Genomic DNA, 17,105 nt, shown 5'->3' with positions numbered 1-17,105 from the left:
CCCATCAACTGCCCCAACATCGTGGGGCAGTTGATGGGGTACACCCATCAACTGTGATAAGCTCCAGCATGCTCGCGACCCTTGTGAGGATAAAGCGGTTCAGATAATGGATGGATCATTGAGGTTGACAACACAGCCGGCTTTCACTAGCGGCTGGGACCAAGCCAAAAAGAGAACGGGAAGCAAGGAAGATGATGTATCAGGTGAGTGGACTGACTTGTTTTTAGCTGTTGAACAGGCCAACAAGATAGCATTTAGGAGCCAAAGCAAGAACACAACTAGCAATGTCCAAACATGAAGGAAGATCCCCTCCGTTTCTCAGCTCAAAGCAACCCGTGTAGTTTAACCGCGAGCAAACACATATGCACCACAAGCGGTGCAATATTTTGTGTTCGGTCACAACCTTAGCATTAGTCGGTAATTCCTGTTAATAGCAAGGGTTCACTGTAAAACGTGTTGACAGTGGTGTTAAAAAACGGGAAAAAGAAGACATGATGTCTCAAAAGTAGCTTAAGGAGAGCAGATGAAAAGTGAAAAATAAAATAAATGACGTACAGGCAGGAGACAAAATGATGTGTTAACAGCGTCAGAAGATGAGATGAGTAACTTTCACAGCATGTCCGCATGACCACCTTCATTCATAACAACCCCCTCAAGGCCACGATGCAAACAAGTCTGCTTTAGAGAGAAGTGACTCAACTGGAGAAGGACGGTTTGCGTGCTATCCTGACCACATTGTATGTGTTCAGCCCCGGTGCATCGAACCCAGGGGACATGCCGTGCTTGTCGTATGCGTAGAAGTTGAACAGTTGTCCATCCTGCGCCTCCAGGGACACTGAGGCCGAGCCCACCCTGAGGACGCAGGGGTACTCCCTTTCAAAGACCACCTTGAAGACGCGCTCCACCAGGAAATTGAGCTTTATGGTCCGGTACGTTTGCGGAATCAGCTCTTCGATTTGAGGGCCGAATTGCTGCATGATGAGAACGCCGTCCGAGCCAGCTTTGATTTCGTAGAAGGTGATGTTGCTGTAGGTGAAGAAGCCTGCATAGGCCTCCGGATTTGGGGGTGCGAACAGCACCCTCCGGGCATCCCTGAATGCATTTTCTAAGGCAGGGACGATGTGACGGTAGGCTTTGGCCACAACGTCTTGCTTCTGGGACCGACCTCCGGCCATGAGCACCACCAGTCCAAGCTTGAGTCGCGGCACCAGGGAGAATGTGGCCGAATATCCGTCAAGGTCGCCATCTTTGCGCACCATCTCATAGCCCAGCAGCTCATTCACCTCCCACGGCGTCCCCGTGCGGTTGGCGAAGTAGTCCTTGTCGCACCTGAACAGCGGCGTGAGCATGATCTTCAAAGAGTCAGGATCCAGAAGCTTGCGGTGATAGGCGCCCAGCAGCATCATGGCCAGCTTGGCCAGGTCTGCCGCTGTGGAGAACATCTGACCCGATGGGCGATACCAGCCCAAGTCATAGAGCGGGGCGGGCTTCCCGTTGGAGTACACGCCCACGGCCACCTGGCCCTGGAGGCCTGGCGTGATGTCAAAACCGGTGTCCTCCATGCCCAGACGGTCCAGGATGTTGTCTGATACCCAGCGCTGGTAGTCCATGTTGACCACGCGCTCGGACATCACGTGAGCCAGCAGTGAGAAGGCGAGGTTGCTGTAGTGACATCTGGAAACAGAGGCGTAAAGTTGAATTATATTAAAAGTCTGTGTAGCGAAATGTTAAAAACGCCACAGACGTATAGTGAACAGCTGCGTTGTGTTCCACCCCTTTAAGCATTGGATTTTTAAACAAAAACCATCAAGCAATACATACAGACAGATTACATAACAGTGCTCAGAGACATATATTCTTTATCCTCTTTTAAAAAGCTTACTGAGGAGTTGTGACCATCTCCTTGTACTCCATAATCCATGGATGTTTTTTGCCCCAAAGTGGATAAGGCGCACACACCAGAAGGAGCAGCACAAGCACAAGTCCACAAAATGTGTCAAAAAAGGTGTAATTCTTTACATTCGATTTAATTACGTCATTACCGTATGTTGTTTTTCAAGTGCAATACAAGCGCTATTTTTCTTCGTAAACAGATGGAAATAAACTGTTATCAATGTACACTAAAATTCACATTGCACCTTTTTATTCATGCTCACATAAACGGACTACATTTCGGCATTTTGGTGCATATGAGCAATTGCCAGTTTTTAAAAACCAACGGTCTCTAAGCGATCAATTAAAATGAATCAATCTGCTGGCACCTCACACTCGTGACCTGCTTGCCGGTAGATGTCTTGAGGATGCACTTTTTTTCTTTTGAACTTCAAATAATGATAATAATGAGTGACAGGTAAAAGATTTTTTTTTTTAAATCTTGATTTTTCCATTTTCTAAAACTACGATTGCTGTAAAACACTTCACGGAGCTATTTATTTTCAGACATTTTCATTTCACATTGCTGCTTCACCTGCCAAGTTTCTTACACTTTTTGTAAGAATTGTTCAAATGGTCGGTCAAGTGTCAATACTTATGTGAAATAGTACTTTGTAGTTAGCAATCGTGTTTTTAGATGATTGGAGGTTTGTTCAGGTGCCGCGGTAACGCTGTCTAGCTGTCATTGAGGCGTTGTGCCTGGCAATACTAAACGAGATTTTGAAAACAACGTTGGCAACACATAACAAATAAAACAGCCATAACCCAGTTCATTACAATATATTGTGTTGTTATGGTGCTTTGAAGAAAAAAAAAAGGTCATTTAAACGCAATATGCATAAAAATTGCCAGGGGATGCAGACAATAAAAACCAGGATTAGAGTTTGTCTGTGCGAGTGTGTGTGCGTGCATTTGCATTTGTCTGCATGTGGGGAGGGTTCTATCCTTCACTCTCCCAACTGAGCCGACAATCACCCACTAGCAACTCCAGATAAAACTGTCTAGAACCGCTAGTTAGAATAACCAAAGCCCTACTTGGTTCCCGGGTCGGCGACAAGGACATCGTCCTGCAGAAGGTTGATCGCTGACTGAGTCTTTCCTTTCCAGAGGAGGTTTGTTGCCCTGAGTCTCCTGGGCAGGCCTAGTGTTGAAAATGAATCACAGAATTGACCACAGCATTTGTATGCTTGTCACAGACATACACAAACACTCCTGTCAATATGTTGCCCTTCTTCATTTGTTATTCTTGCACCGATCAATTCTCCCACACAAACAGCCATTAAATAGCTCTGATTCTTATCACGCAGGCTACGAAAGAACACAAGGTGACTGTACTGTTTAGATTATGGGTGTCAAACCAGTCACCGTAGTTACGTCCTTAGGGGTCCCGCGATTACAGTCAATGCAATCATGATAGTGAGTCAGAGCAATTGTGGAGAGACCTGCTCTTGTCATATTGTTGCTGTCCAATCAATGTCCAAATTATGAAGAAAAAAAATATATATATATTTGAATAAAAAAGGGACAATTTGGATTTAAAAAAATGCAAAACTATGAAGCACAGTTCATTATTACATCGTTGCTGTCCGATAAAAAACTGGATGTTCCAGTGTAATGTCATTTACTGAAACTGGTGTTGGGAGCTCAATACTTTTGAGGGGCGTGACTGACAAAGTCGTCATGTTTCGGACTCCCAAAATTCAGTTTTATCAAGATATGTGCACTTGCCAAAAATGTTTTCACAATGTTATTTTTTTATTTTTCAGGAGCTTTGTTGAAATTATGCTGGAATATCTACCTCTGTAAAAAAAAATAAAATAAAACAACTAGCCATAACATTTTCAAACGGAATCGGAGTAAAGGGACCTTAGGAAGCTGAGAGCATTCAGAAGCGACGGGGAATTAGGAACATTTCTGCTCCATGGGTAGTTTTAATTGACGGTACATTAAAAAATATAAAACGAGGCAAAATTTGAACATCAACCTCTGAGCGGTGAGGCAGACGGGCAAACCAGCAGTCCACCATGCTTCCCTTCTATGTTCCAAATCTCCTAAACTATTAAACGTTATTGAGTTTGGATGTTAAAATCACCAGAGAGCTGGCTGACCATCCTGCGCAGCGTCACCGAGGAGGAGCGAATAGGCACCTCGCCGCTGTCCAGAAAGATCAGGCCGTCCGTCACATATTTTAGCTCCGACTCGCGGGTCCTCCCCATGGGGTTCTTGATGGTGAAGTTGTCCACGTACTTCTCCAGCGGGTCGTCCAGTGAGCCGATCTTGCCCTCCTCCCACAGCCGGTACAGCATCAGCGTGGGGAAGATTTTGGACAGGCTGGCTATTCTGAAAACAAGATAAAGCAAAGTTACTCAATGAGCAGCGAACGCTTTCATCACGGGACATATTGTAGTTATGGTCCCCTCAGATGGTTGCTATAACTGGGAAAAATATAAATCCATTCATAATCAACAACGCTTATCCTGAACAGGGTCAGATGGGCATGAGGGGTGGCACTGGAACATATCCCAGCTGACTTCAGGCGAACTACACCCTGAACTGGTCACCAGTCAGTCGCAGGGCACATTTAGAGACAAACAACCATTCACACCCACATCCAACCCGTCACTGAGGGGGAACCGATCCCACGCTGCGCGCACACAAGTCAGATGAATGTACCAATACACCATCAGCAACATTGGGACAGATATAGAAATGTATGATCATGTCATCACGTTATGTTACATACACTACTGTATATACAATCCATTCTGCATTGGATTGTCATGACATTCAATGTCCGTCCATCCATTCATCCATCCATCCATCCATTTTCAACACCGCTTATCCTGAACAGGGTCGCGGGGAGTTCCTGGAGCCTATCCCAGCTGACTTGGGGCAGAAGGCAGAATACATCCCGAACTGGTCGCCAGTCACTCACAGGGTAGATATCGAGACAAACAACCATTCACACCTCCATCCACACCGTCACTGAGTGTGAACCAATCCATACAATGTCGGTATTTTTAAAAGAAAAGCAATACTTTTAAATTCAACTCATATTCTTCATAGAGCACTTTATGCACTTTACCTCTTCCTACTCAGGAAACTAAGGTCTTTTGGGGTTCAGGGGTCACTCCTTAAGACCTTCTATGACTCTGTGGTGGCTTCGGCCATCCATTATGGCATTGTCTGCTAGTCAGGCAGCATCTCAGCCCCGGACAGAGAGAGACTGGAGCGACTGGTCAGGAGGGCCAGTTCTGACCTGGGCTGCTCCCTGGACACTCTGGAGGAGGTGGGCAACAGGAGGATGCTAGCTAAACTAAAAGCTATGATGGACAGTCCCTCCCACGCCCTCCAGCCCACCCTGACAGCACTGGGTAGCTCCTTCAGCCAGAGACTGTTACACCCGCGCTGCAAGAAGGAGAAGACACTGCCGCTCATTCCTACCGACTTCTGTCAGGCTGCTAAATAAACATACATGAAAACCTGGACTCACCCCATCCATACATTGTAAATAGCACAGCCACCTTACGCAGCATACATGCAGTTGCATATATTCTTATATCTATATTTTATATTGCATTCTGTACTGTGTACAGTTCTTTTTTCTGAAACATTTATTTTGTGCATGCAATACTTTGTTTTTCTTTTCTCACATCCTCCCCCCTCCCCTTCAATTCTGCTGCTGTAGATTGCAAATTTCCCCAGTGTGGGACAAATAAAGGTTTTCTTATCTTATCTTATCTTATCTTAAGAACAATAACAGCTGAAAGAAACTAGAGATGTGGGAGGGAGGTCTGCATTACAGTAATCCAGCCAAGGTGTGATGAAGGCATGGATTTCTGATTCAAAGTGCCAGTCTGCCAAAAGTCTTTACCTTTAGGTGTCAAAAGCTGGACTTTACGACCGCACAGTTATGCTTATCCAGTTTAAATTCACTGCCCAACTTAAAACCCAAGTCTGAGACACTTGGCTTCACAAAGTGTGCTAAGGGACCCAAATCAACATGGAGGGATTTACAAAAGCCAAGGAGATCAGATTTGTCTTTTTTTCTCATTAAAGATTAATAAAAGTTCAAAGGCTGCCAGAGCTTTAATCCCTTCAAGGCATAATAAAAGCAGTTGTAGGGAGAAGGCACTTTTCTTCTCGAGTGGCACATAAATCTGTCATCAGCGTAGCAATGGAATGAAAACTCTCCAGACTAGAAAGACTGGACTGTATTTCTGTTTATTTTAAGGTTATCATCATTGAGAAAAAAAAAACAGCAACTTAAAAAAAATCATTTCTAAGTGACGTTCACACTTTTGAACGATAACAAATTGAATTTACAGTCACAAGTGATGCCAATTGTTGCAACCAAATATTTAAGGATACAGCTTTCGTTCAATTTATATTAAGAAGGGATTCGGTGAGAAAAACGCTTGTAATATCTTTTAAATGTTAACATTTTGGTACAGATTATCATCCTTGTGTCACAAAATATATATAGGACATTCTATGTTATTTAGTTATATTTATTCTAAACACTTTATTGGGCCATGTTAAATGATTAGTGGGCCAGATCTGCTCCCTAAGGCCCCCATTTTACATGAGAAAAATCTCACAGCATACCCAAACCCCAAAATAACGCCACCAAAATTAAGAATACAGAAATAATGATCTTGTCTCATCAGAAATTGACCATTTAATTGAACACAAAGCTGACCAATTTACTAAAAGCCTTGACTTAATCTGTTGTATGAATGGTCACCGTGTCTTTCTCTGCTAGCTGGTTGCCATTGACAGCAGCGGCTCGATACACGTCCAAGTAGAAAGCTGCCAATATCTCAGTGAATAGAAATAAATTGCCTGCCGTCTTCAACATAACTACATAATCGTCTCGTAGCGGGTAAAATGGAGCATCACCATCATCTCGTCTTAAAAGGACCGAATGATTACCTTGTTCTGAGCCACATGTGGATTGTCTATGCATTCTTCTACAACTAAATAATTTTGTGACCACCAGGTCAAGCTAATTCAAAGTCAACACAGAATTACATGCTTACATTATACATTTAAGATAACTGTGGTTAAAAATGAGCCAATGCTGAGAAAAATGGACTCCTGAATTATGGAGAAACTTGCTTTTTCTCTTTTACTTTTTTTCCTGATTTTTTGGGGTGTAGCTAGAATGGAACTCACTCATCACAGAGCCTGCGGAATGTCTTTTGGGAGGAATCTACAAGATGATTGGCGTAGGAAAAAAATCCATCCATCCATTATCCAATCTGTTTATTCTGATGAGGGTTGCAGGCTTGCTGGAGCTTATCCCAGGTGCCTTAGGGTCTGAAATGGTTGGCAGCCACACATAGAGAAACACCCATTGACGATCACAATCACACCTAGGGACAATTTGGAGTATTCCATTAACCTGCCATGCATATTTTTGGAATGCGGGAGGAAACCGGAGTACCCGGAGAAAACCCATGCAGGCATGGGGAAAATGTGCTAACCAGTCAACGACGATTCCACCGTAGGAAAAATTGAAAATAATTTCACAGAAGTGGAAAAAAATATTTTGTTTGTTTGTCACTTTAGTTAGCAGGCTACATTCCCATTCATGCGGGATCATTTTGTTTGTTTTGTTGATTATAACGGGACAGATAGAAAAGCCTTAAGGAAGCAAACACCCAAAAATGAGCTGGAAAGGGGGTTCATGGTTGTTTGAAGGAGTCACTTTGAGCAAATTCCAGGGAATTTGTTTCCCTATGAACTCCTGTTAATGAGATTTGCTCCAAGTAGGTCGCCAAGATACTTGCACGTTGCTACATTGTGAAGCTTTTCCCCTGGAATGCATATGCTTCCATGAACAAATAAACAAACAATAAAAAATAAATGTAGAAACAAAATTATATTGTTAAATCACCTGTAGATGGTGTACTCATTGGGGGGTCCTGAGAATGCATCTGAGCTGTTCCTTTTGCCAAAATTGCCGGTCCATAAAACGGTGTCGTTCAGGATGACTATGGCGGAGAGAGCTGGGAGACTAACTGGATTGATGCTCTGGCGAAGCAAAATGTCCACCTGCAGGGGCAACAGACAACACATTCAGGGATGGAAAAAACCCCCAACTTCAATGCATGTTGGAATGACCACTGGCCAACGCTTCTTAAAGCAGCATATGTTCAAGCGTCTGTCAAGTCAACCAGTGCGTCCTGAAACCTTCACAATGATGTCATAGGCTTCCATATGTTCTGTCGCGTCTCGCTCGGCTGGCAGTAAACATGCAAAGAAGTAATGAACGGATGTTCTTTTTCCTTGAGGGAAGCACATGGGAAATGTTGTTTCGACTGTGCTGGTGAGAAAGCACTTTTTATTATTTTTTCCTCCTCAATTTCAGTTTTGCTTTTTCTTTTTTTTCCCTCCTCAATTCAGTTTTGCTTTTTGGCAGGATTTTTTTTCAACATTTACAGCTCAGACCCATATTGTGCTCATCTACAAGACACTTTAATGACAGCTACGTAACGTTTTCTGTCTCATAATGCAAAAGATAACAGCATCTATGCATCTTTCGCTATCCAACATGAATGCAATGGGAAAACAAAGAAAAATACAGCGTTCTGAAATGTTTTCTACTTCTGTTCATTTATTTCCCCTTATTTATTGCAAAGCTATGTTAGACTGCTATATTTTGTTGAAATCAGTTTTTTTGTTTACGAAATATAGCATTTTGAGATTTCACTAAGTGTATTATAAATGAAATGTATTATTATTATTATTATAATTATTATTATCTCCTGTCACAATTTAAGCGTCCCCTCACCTTAACATTCAAATGGTATAGACCTGTCCCTCCAATCCAAGAATCCAGTGAAAATGAAAGTAACCCGCAAACTATCAAACGGACAAACAAACAAAAATATAACACTCTAGAAGATTTTCAGATTCATAACATTTATTTTCCCTTTTTGCTGCCACAATGACCCATGCTGCTCCATGCAAATGGAGGTTTCTTACCATCTGAATGAATGTATTACGATATCCCACAGGAATGGGAAAGTTGGCTACTAACTAAAGTGACAAACAAAAAAAGACTCTCCTCCACTTCTTTGAATTTATTTTTTATTTCTCTTACGCCAAAAATGCAAATGGTAGATTCTTGTCCCTTGAATCCAGTGCTTCTCAATTATTGTTTGTTATGCTCTCCCTAAGTCAAAGAAAACATTTAGCCACCCCCAAGGAAGAAGAAAACATTTGGCACCTCCAACTCTCTGCCGCGATATATATATATATTTGAAGAGCATTAATTTTCCTGGACTAAAAATAAAAATAAAAAATAAAATAAACAGTGCCACTGCCACCTACTGTCGTGGATGTGTAGTTGCAAAGCGCGTTCCCTGGGATCACACGCGCCCCCCATGTTCAATCTTTTTCCGTGCTCTATATCGCCTCAGGATTAGCAGTGCATCTGTACTGTACAGTAAATATTCCCATCCCCAGAATTCTAAGAAAAGGAATTTCCTTCACCCGGAACAAAAACCTGTGCATTAACATTTTGACTACGATATTACATGTTACCGGAACTTACGTAAGCGGAAATTCCACTACCCGTAACCCGGATTGAAACGTCATGCCGCGGGAGCTTAAATACACAACGCCCACCCGATGCTATGGAACGACGACGCTGAGACACATTTTCACTTCGTGTTTTTCGAGATTCGAAACGACGACGTGTAAGTGAGTTTTTATTGGCGTGCGTTTGACTGCAATTGCGAAAGATTTTAACTTTATTCACTAACGTCGTGTAGATCATGGCATCGAAACGTAGAAGAACTGTAATGACTGGAGCGGAGCGAGTGAAATGCATCCGTTTGAGCGAGGCTGGACACAAAGTTAAAAGCATCCAGCAGACACTTGGAGTCGGAAAGACGCAAATCTACGAAACTTTAAAAAACAAGGCATCGATTCAACTCCTGATGACAAGCCACCATCCAGCGAGGAAGCAATGCAAATGGCAACAAATCCATCAGTATGCACAAGAATTACCAGACATCGGTGATCAACGGGACAGTTGCTTGCAACTAGCAAGAAAACTGTATGACACGCAGGCAAACATTGTCATAAACCAAAGAATGCATCCAACAAAACAATCCAAAATAGACACATTTTTTTCCCAAGACAGAAAAAAAATAAACATTAAAATACTGTACGTATTTTACTGTTGTGATTTTTTTTGGATACACCTGTATTGCAGTTTTTGTTATATAAACAGTTTTTGGAGAGTATATTTTTGTATTTTATTGATTGTGTTGTTACACGTGCATTTTGTCAACATACTTGCAGGTTCATAAAGGACATGTACCATGCTCATTTCCCAAATGAGGAATTTCTGTTATCAGGACAAATTGGACAGCGCAAACACGAGTCCGCACTAGAGAATATTTACTGTACATCGAACACAGATACACCCACTGACTTGAATGTCTCACTCTTGTACCTTTTCCAGTGCCTCTTTCAGAGCAGGAATGGGATGCTGTAGCGGAACAGGCTCAGGAAAGCGAGGACACCTCATCTCGGATTTGGCATTGTCACCCAGCCCTTCATCTGGCCGTCAAAATGGAAATCGAGAACAAGTGGGAGAAGACAATGACTATAGGGAGCATGTAGGTACACTTCACCTGACAACTGAGAAAAATCAATTCCATATGCTGCGGCAATCGGAGGACATCAATTCTTTCCCCGTCGTGCTTGCATAATATGTCAATGCTCAAACTATAATTTGCATTTTGAATGTGAAAATGAGAACATTGCATTGTGACATGTGGCGCTCATCTTTTCACACGGAGGCCATGCTTGGCAAATACATGTGGAGTTCTATTCACAGTTACGAATCTGATATTTGTCATTTGCAATGCATTCGAGAAACTCTAATATCCAGAGCTAAAACTGAATGGACAAAATGTTAACTAAGAATTGCAATTTTGATCATGTAAAATGGTAAAAAGGAAAACAAAAAGAAACAGCCACTTGTGTCGCATTGCGTGGCCCCATTTAGAGGTTAGCGAGAGAATGAGTAGGGAGCAGTAGCCCTAGGTGTGAATAAACATAGCTGTGCCCATGTTACACAACCCCTAATCCCCCCAAAAATAAGGAACGAAAAAAAAAAAAAAGCAAGTTGTATGGTAGACTGGTACTAAGGTTCCCCGGTATCGTGCTGTCAAATTTGATACTATGCCACATTTTTTAAACACGGGGTCTCAAAAAATGGAACAACAGCAGTCTTCAACTCTGTGTCTCAAGCAGGCTCTGCCTTTTTGGGGAAAAATAAAGATTTTTAAAAATGTCTAAAACCTTGCGATCCTGCATACTTTCCAGGTGCACACTTCCACACCCACCTGCCAAATAACACGTGTCAATTAGAGGACGGATCTGTGCATTCTGACAATGCAGAGGACACATTGCTAAATCAAAGTAATTCTGATGTTACAATTTGGCAATATACATCACGGCTTACTTCAGATAGAACAAAGATTTACTTGGTTGTGTAATTTAGTTTCGTTTAATTTGATTTAGTTAGGCACACCCTTCTCAAATTGACGATTTTATCATTAGCAATCTAGTCGACAAACTTCTTGAATTGTTTGTTGAATGTTTAGCTTCTTGAATTGTTTAGAGAGTTGGCAACAGCTCGAAAGTGCGCGACTACCTTTAGTGCAAATGAAGATGAAAGTGACATGAGACAAATGCTTACTTCCCCTCAATGGACAACTCTCTGGTTTTTGTGTGAGTTACACTCCTAATTTGTAGAGATGTAGTTTTCACAAGCAAAACCCAATCTAAAGCTGACAAGACATTCAGTGCTATTTATTGTTTGAAAAGTCAATTTAAGAGGTAATATGGACAAATCTTAAGATGTTTCAATATTTTCTCACATGAAAATGTTTCTTTTAAAGAAAACAGCCCTACTATTTGTAAACAGGCAAGCAATTTTTCTGTATTTCACCTTTAAAAGAGGCACACAGCTTTATTTTTAGCATTGACATTCCTGGTCCGGTGTACTGACTTTTTGATTAGTTTTGACAGTTGGCAACGGTTTGAACACTCTAAAACCATCCGAAAGCATCAAATAAACCAAGTTCAGTTTTTCATCATCAAGTCCTGAGTTAGCTGAGGAATGCCTTACAGTACTTATGTAATTTCACATTTGATGGGTGGGCAATCTGGGCATGCACTCCGGAGACCCAACTATTTGTACACAAGCCATCAAAAAGTAAATTCTCGATAATATGATAGCTCCCTCCATTTTTTTTTTTTTTTTTTTTGGTTTTGACTGTTGGAAACAGTTTGAGGACTCCAAAACCTGTCCGAAAGGCTGAAAAAGCACTCACCTGGCTGCAGCTTTGGAAGCTGATATTGCCAGAAGAAGCATCCCGTCATCACCATAGACAGCACGAGGAAGAACACCAAACCCACTTGGGTCCATTTCACCTTCATTTTCTTGGTTTTTGTGATTCCTTGGAACTGGATAGTGGGAGCAGGAGGAGGAGGAGGAGCCGGAGGGACGGCGGCTGCGGCGGCTGGAGGAGCTGTCTTGAATCGAAACACACATCACTCATTCATAAAAATTTTGCTCAAAAATGACTCGAATCCAAAACACAAGTGATCCCCTTGGCACTCCACATAATACTCACCCCCAGAACAGGACGGCCGAGATTAACAGTGACACAGCAATCTTCTTACCACCCAATCAGTCACCTAAACATCATTCCGCATTATTTCCAAGAGCGAAGGCATGTCACATGTTGACAAATGGCACAAAAGCGAACCGCCATGTCTGCTTTTTGCTAGCACCGCACTGTAATCTGACCACCGGTGCCACTCTTTCCCCAACACAATTCAATTTCCTCTCCTGTAGCTCTAGCCTGTTGACATCATAATCCCCAGATTTACTCCACCAAAGCAGTCGGCTGGGGGTGGGTGTGGGTGGGTGGATTTTAATCCCTAATCCCTGTGAATCACTTTGCTTCAGTCCATTATGCCGAGGGTATCCCGCGAGATGGTCGGTGGTGGGATGTTGCCCCAGACGACGCAGCATTAAGCCCCTGGGTTGGGTCTCTATACCTGTATGTCGCTGCGGTGTGGCCATTGTGGTTCAAATGAGGAAATCGAGACAAGGCAACTTCATCTAGCACATTTCATACCCAAGGAACTCAATGTGCTTCACACAAGCAAAGACAGAACGCCAACAAGAATTTACAAACGCTACAGTTTAACAACATTCAGAAGCAGCATTTGTCAACACGTCAGCAGAAAATATTGCTGCACATATTTACAAGCAATGTTAAGAAATAACTAAAAGATAAACTATGTTTAAAAATGTTTTGACGACAAGGCGAAGTCTGGAAAAAAAAAACCTTTTGAAGTACTGTATTTAAACTAGGGGCTGACTTCACTTCTGTTGGCAGTTTATTCAATTTGTGTGCAGCATAAGAGCTAAATCCAGCTTCACCATGTTGTTTTGAACCCTGGGCCTGACGAAGTGACCCAAGTCGCCAGAGCTCAGAGCCCGACTGGGTTCATATTTCTCCGTAGCCTCCACAGATTCATGATACCCTGTGCCGGATGCAGCATAGTCCTACCCTTTGCATTCAGTCAGAATCAAACCACTTGACAATTTAGTTTAGTTTTTTTCCTTATTGCATGCCAGCCCAGGCACAATTAAAAGCGCCCAGCCTTTGTGGGCTGATAAAAAAGAAAAATGAGCAGATGGCAGACATTCACAAATACAGTAAATCAAACAAAGTAAATCCCCTCACGTAGCATTCATGCACGTAACAGAAACTGAGCCAACTAAAATGGCTTCTTAACAGATATTTGAGTCTTTCTTCCTTTGACATTGCAAACCAATACATAGCCACGTTTGACAGTTTACAAAATAATTGCTTCCTGTGTGGAGTTTGCATAAACTCCCCGGGCCTTCGTGGGTTTTCTCCGGGTACTCCAGTTTCGTCCCACATTCCAAAAACATGCATGGCAGGCTGATTGAACACTCTAAATTGTCCCAAGGTGTGAGTGTGAGCGCGGATGGTTGTTCGTCTCTGTGTGCCCTGCGATTGGCTGGCAACCGTTTCAGGGTGTCCCACGCCTACTGCCCGAACATCGCTCGGATGGGCTCCAGTACCCCCCACACCCTTGTGAGGATAAAGCGGATTGGAAAATGGATGGATATATATTGATGCTGAATCGACTTGCAGCAGCATGCAGCCAAACAATTAGTGACTCATTGGCAGATTCCAAAATAGGTGGCCGGCCAGGGGTGGGCGTGGCTGACTACTGGAGCTGTGACAGATGTGACAGGTGCTGATGAATTCACCTTATTCATGTCTCAAAGCCAGATACCAAGTGTCAAATGCCAGAGAGTCTTTGCCGGATACAGCAAAGCCATCAAGGGCTACTACGCCTTATATAAGATAAGAAGATAAGAAATCCTTTATTAGTCTCGCAATGGAGAAATTCCCAATTGACAGCAGCAAAGTTATGAATGGAAGAAGTAGAACAACAAAATATAGGAGCTGCTGGAAAGGCAGCCACTCTCGAGGCGCCATCTTGAAGTCAATACATACTGAGTTATGATCAAACAATGGCATCCTAACAATACAAATGGGCAGATGGTTGTCACTGAGGGATTCCTATTATTCATGTCGCTAATCCAGATTTAAATTAGGACCGCGGGTTGCAATGAACATATCTTCCTTAAAGATGACTTTTGTGGCCTTATTCTTGCAGTTTTGAATGAAAAAAATACACGTGGCTCCATCATATAATCAATCAACAAAAGGGATATCTGTGTTGAAAAATCTCAGTACTATATTGAATTTTCTGTTCCTGAGGTTTGGCTGGGGCTTTATCACAATATGTGAGTGGTTTGTGGAAAAGCTCACTCCCAAAAGGATTGTGTGCAGGTGCTGATCCGGGTTATATAACCTGTGACAAAGCGCGCGCACACACACACACACACACACACACACACACACACACACACACACACACACACACACACACACACACACACACGTGCACATGCACGCCTTTTCACCTGCACTTGAAGCCCATCCATGGTGGCCTCCCTGAGGACTTTACTCCCGGCCTTGCCCATGCTTCCAACTCACCGGCTGTGACCTGACACAAAAACACACAAATGGGGCCTCATTTGCATTTGCAAATGTATTCGTATTCACATTCTGTATTTGTGCAACATGCCGATATTCACACTATCGCGCACCAGCTAGTGAGCGCCACCTCACTCCTACGTCATCTAGATATAAACTATAACTCGGTAACAACAGGTACGGAAAAAAACCCAACCGGATCAGTTGATGCAACTACATAAGCAGAGAGTGTGATAATTCAGTCCATAGTAAATATGTCCCAGTGTAAAAAATAACAGTGAGGATCTTATGTGCTTTACACACACACACACAAAAATATCCATCAAAAAATTAAAGAAGCGATTTCTGAAACACATCCTGTTTCTAATAAGGCAGTCACATGCAGCTCTACAACATATTCCAATTATTGCAATATGAAACAATATGGCCCATTATTACATTTTCACTTTCAATGACCATTTATTTGATTGCTGAAAAAAAATAAATGCACGCTAGAGATAATGCTGACAGATACTTTCACTGAAAATATCACAAAAGAAATGCAGAAATCTTAGACTACAATGCTATTTAACACATGACAGCATATCAGATCAATCCCCATAAGCCATATTAATTATGTATCAAAACCCCAGATGATCTAAAACTATTATTGCAGATCAACGTGTTTCGCGTTCTCTTGTCTTGTCTTTTCTTTTTTTTTTTTTTTTAAATTTACCAACATATTGCTACTTATATCCAGTAGGACGCTGTATCATCTTTCAAGTATCGAAAGAAGAGTAGCTTAACTGTATTTTAGTTAACAGTATTGCAGTGGGACCCGACCGATTAAATCTGCCAATTATGGTTCTTCAAACATTGGTCAAACAAACACGGCCCAAAAAAAAATGGGCCAAATAGGCCATGTTTGGCGATTTTATTTAATTTTATGCACTTGAATCATTTACTGTATTCTAACCATTTAATCAACTGAGTCGTTCAACATAATTTGTAGCCCAATGTTTGCAAGCAATGGTAGGGTGAATTGACCTGAATGTTGATCTGAGTGTTTACATACAATCTAAAGTACTGATTTGTTGAAAAAAAATAATGAACCATAGTGCAACATCCATCCATCCATCCATCCATCCAACTGTTTGTTTTTAGGTGGTAGTTGGTGTAAATCGTTTGAGAATCACTGTATTAGGGATTATTAGGAAGTACACTAGAATTATTCTTCTCATCCTTTGCAGTACAATGATGATCCACAAACCCAATGACCTAAAGTATCATTCAACTTTAATGCACCATTAAATATTTATAGCTTGTGTCGGAAATCTTGCCTTTGATGTGGCCACAATGAGCATCGGTCAATTGATATGAGGAGTTATGTAATAATTCAGCCCAGCATCATATTAAACTTGCACTGTAAAAAGATCAACCCATGAAATCTACTCAATAAATGTAGGGTAACAATTTGCAGCCACTTGAATTGGGTAGATTTGAATCATATATTTTGAGAAATGAGGACATTAATTCAAAAGCTATGAAATGATGGTGAATCCACTCAGAGTGATTGTCCCACGCTGGTGTCATATTTATGAAACAAATACCATGATGTCCAACACGCAAATCCGCAGAGTGCCGAATATGTTGATCAAATACACTAAAATTACGTTCGACCACCTGCACAGCAAAATAAACCTCATTTTCGCCAAACCAAAATATGGCCTAATTTTTTAATCCAAATTTGCAGATGTGCTGTGGGGCGAGGCCAGAAACGCCCAGAATCTATCAAATCATAAAAATGCTGAACTAGACCATTGCCCCATGGAAATTACAATGCAGCCTACATTCTGTTACCAAATTTTCAGATGACTCGGGGGCGAGGCAGGTCCGTGCGCTGTGTCGCAACCAGGGGGGGCTCAAGAACATTCTAGGGAGGCTTCAGCCCCTTAAAATAGGCCTAACCACACCACTGAGTGTCGGTATAAATTACTTTTTTTTTTTTTAAAGACTGACTGCCTAAAATAATTAGGTAAATTTTACATA

General features: G+C 42.0%; 1 protein-coding gene across 1 annotated transcript; it reads right to left on the bottom strand.

Annotated features, from left to right (window-relative positions):
* Positions 1-79: 79 nt before the first annotated feature.
* lactbl1b (lactamase, beta-like 1b) lies at positions 80-12,512 on the bottom strand. The gene is made up of 6 exons (XM_019856089.1): positions 12,297-12,512; positions 10,406-10,512; positions 7,835-7,992; positions 4,025-4,272; positions 2,968-3,073; positions 80-1,674 (listed from the first exon to the last, which is right to left on the bottom strand). The coding sequence occupies exons 1-6, from the start codon at positions 12,400-12,402 to the stop codon at positions 696-698; spliced, it is 1,704 nt and encodes a 567-aa protein (XP_019711648.1). The 5' UTR covers positions 12,403-12,512; the 3' UTR covers positions 80-695.
* Between the last annotated feature and the right edge of the window lie 4,593 nt (positions 12,513-17,105).

Source organism: Hippocampus comes, unplaced genomic scaffold (genome assembly GCF_001891065.2).
Source record: "Hippocampus comes isolate QL1 unplaced genomic scaffold, H_comes_QL1_v1.1 scaffold17, whole genome shotgun sequence".
Classification (NCBI taxonomy): domain Eukaryota; kingdom Metazoa; phylum Chordata; class Actinopteri; order Syngnathiformes; family Syngnathidae; genus Hippocampus; species Hippocampus comes.
Note: the sequence above shows the minus strand (reverse complement) of the source record. Positions and strands in the feature narration are given on the sequence as shown.

Bases quoted from the DNA above. Each gene is read 5' to 3' on its own strand.
- lactbl1b (XM_019856089.1), bottom strand. From the start codon at position 12,402: ATGAAGGTGAAATGGACCCAAGTGGGTTTGGTGTTCTTCCTCGTGCTG. The intron at 7,993-10,405 runs GTACAAGAGTGA...TTGCCCCTGCAG, and splicing joins TGAAAGAGGCACTGGAAAAG to GTGGACATTTTGCTTCGCCA. The intron at 4,273-7,834 runs GTGATTTAACAA...TCTTGTTTTCAG, and splicing joins AATGAGTACACCATCTACAG to AATAGCCAGCCTGTCCAAAA.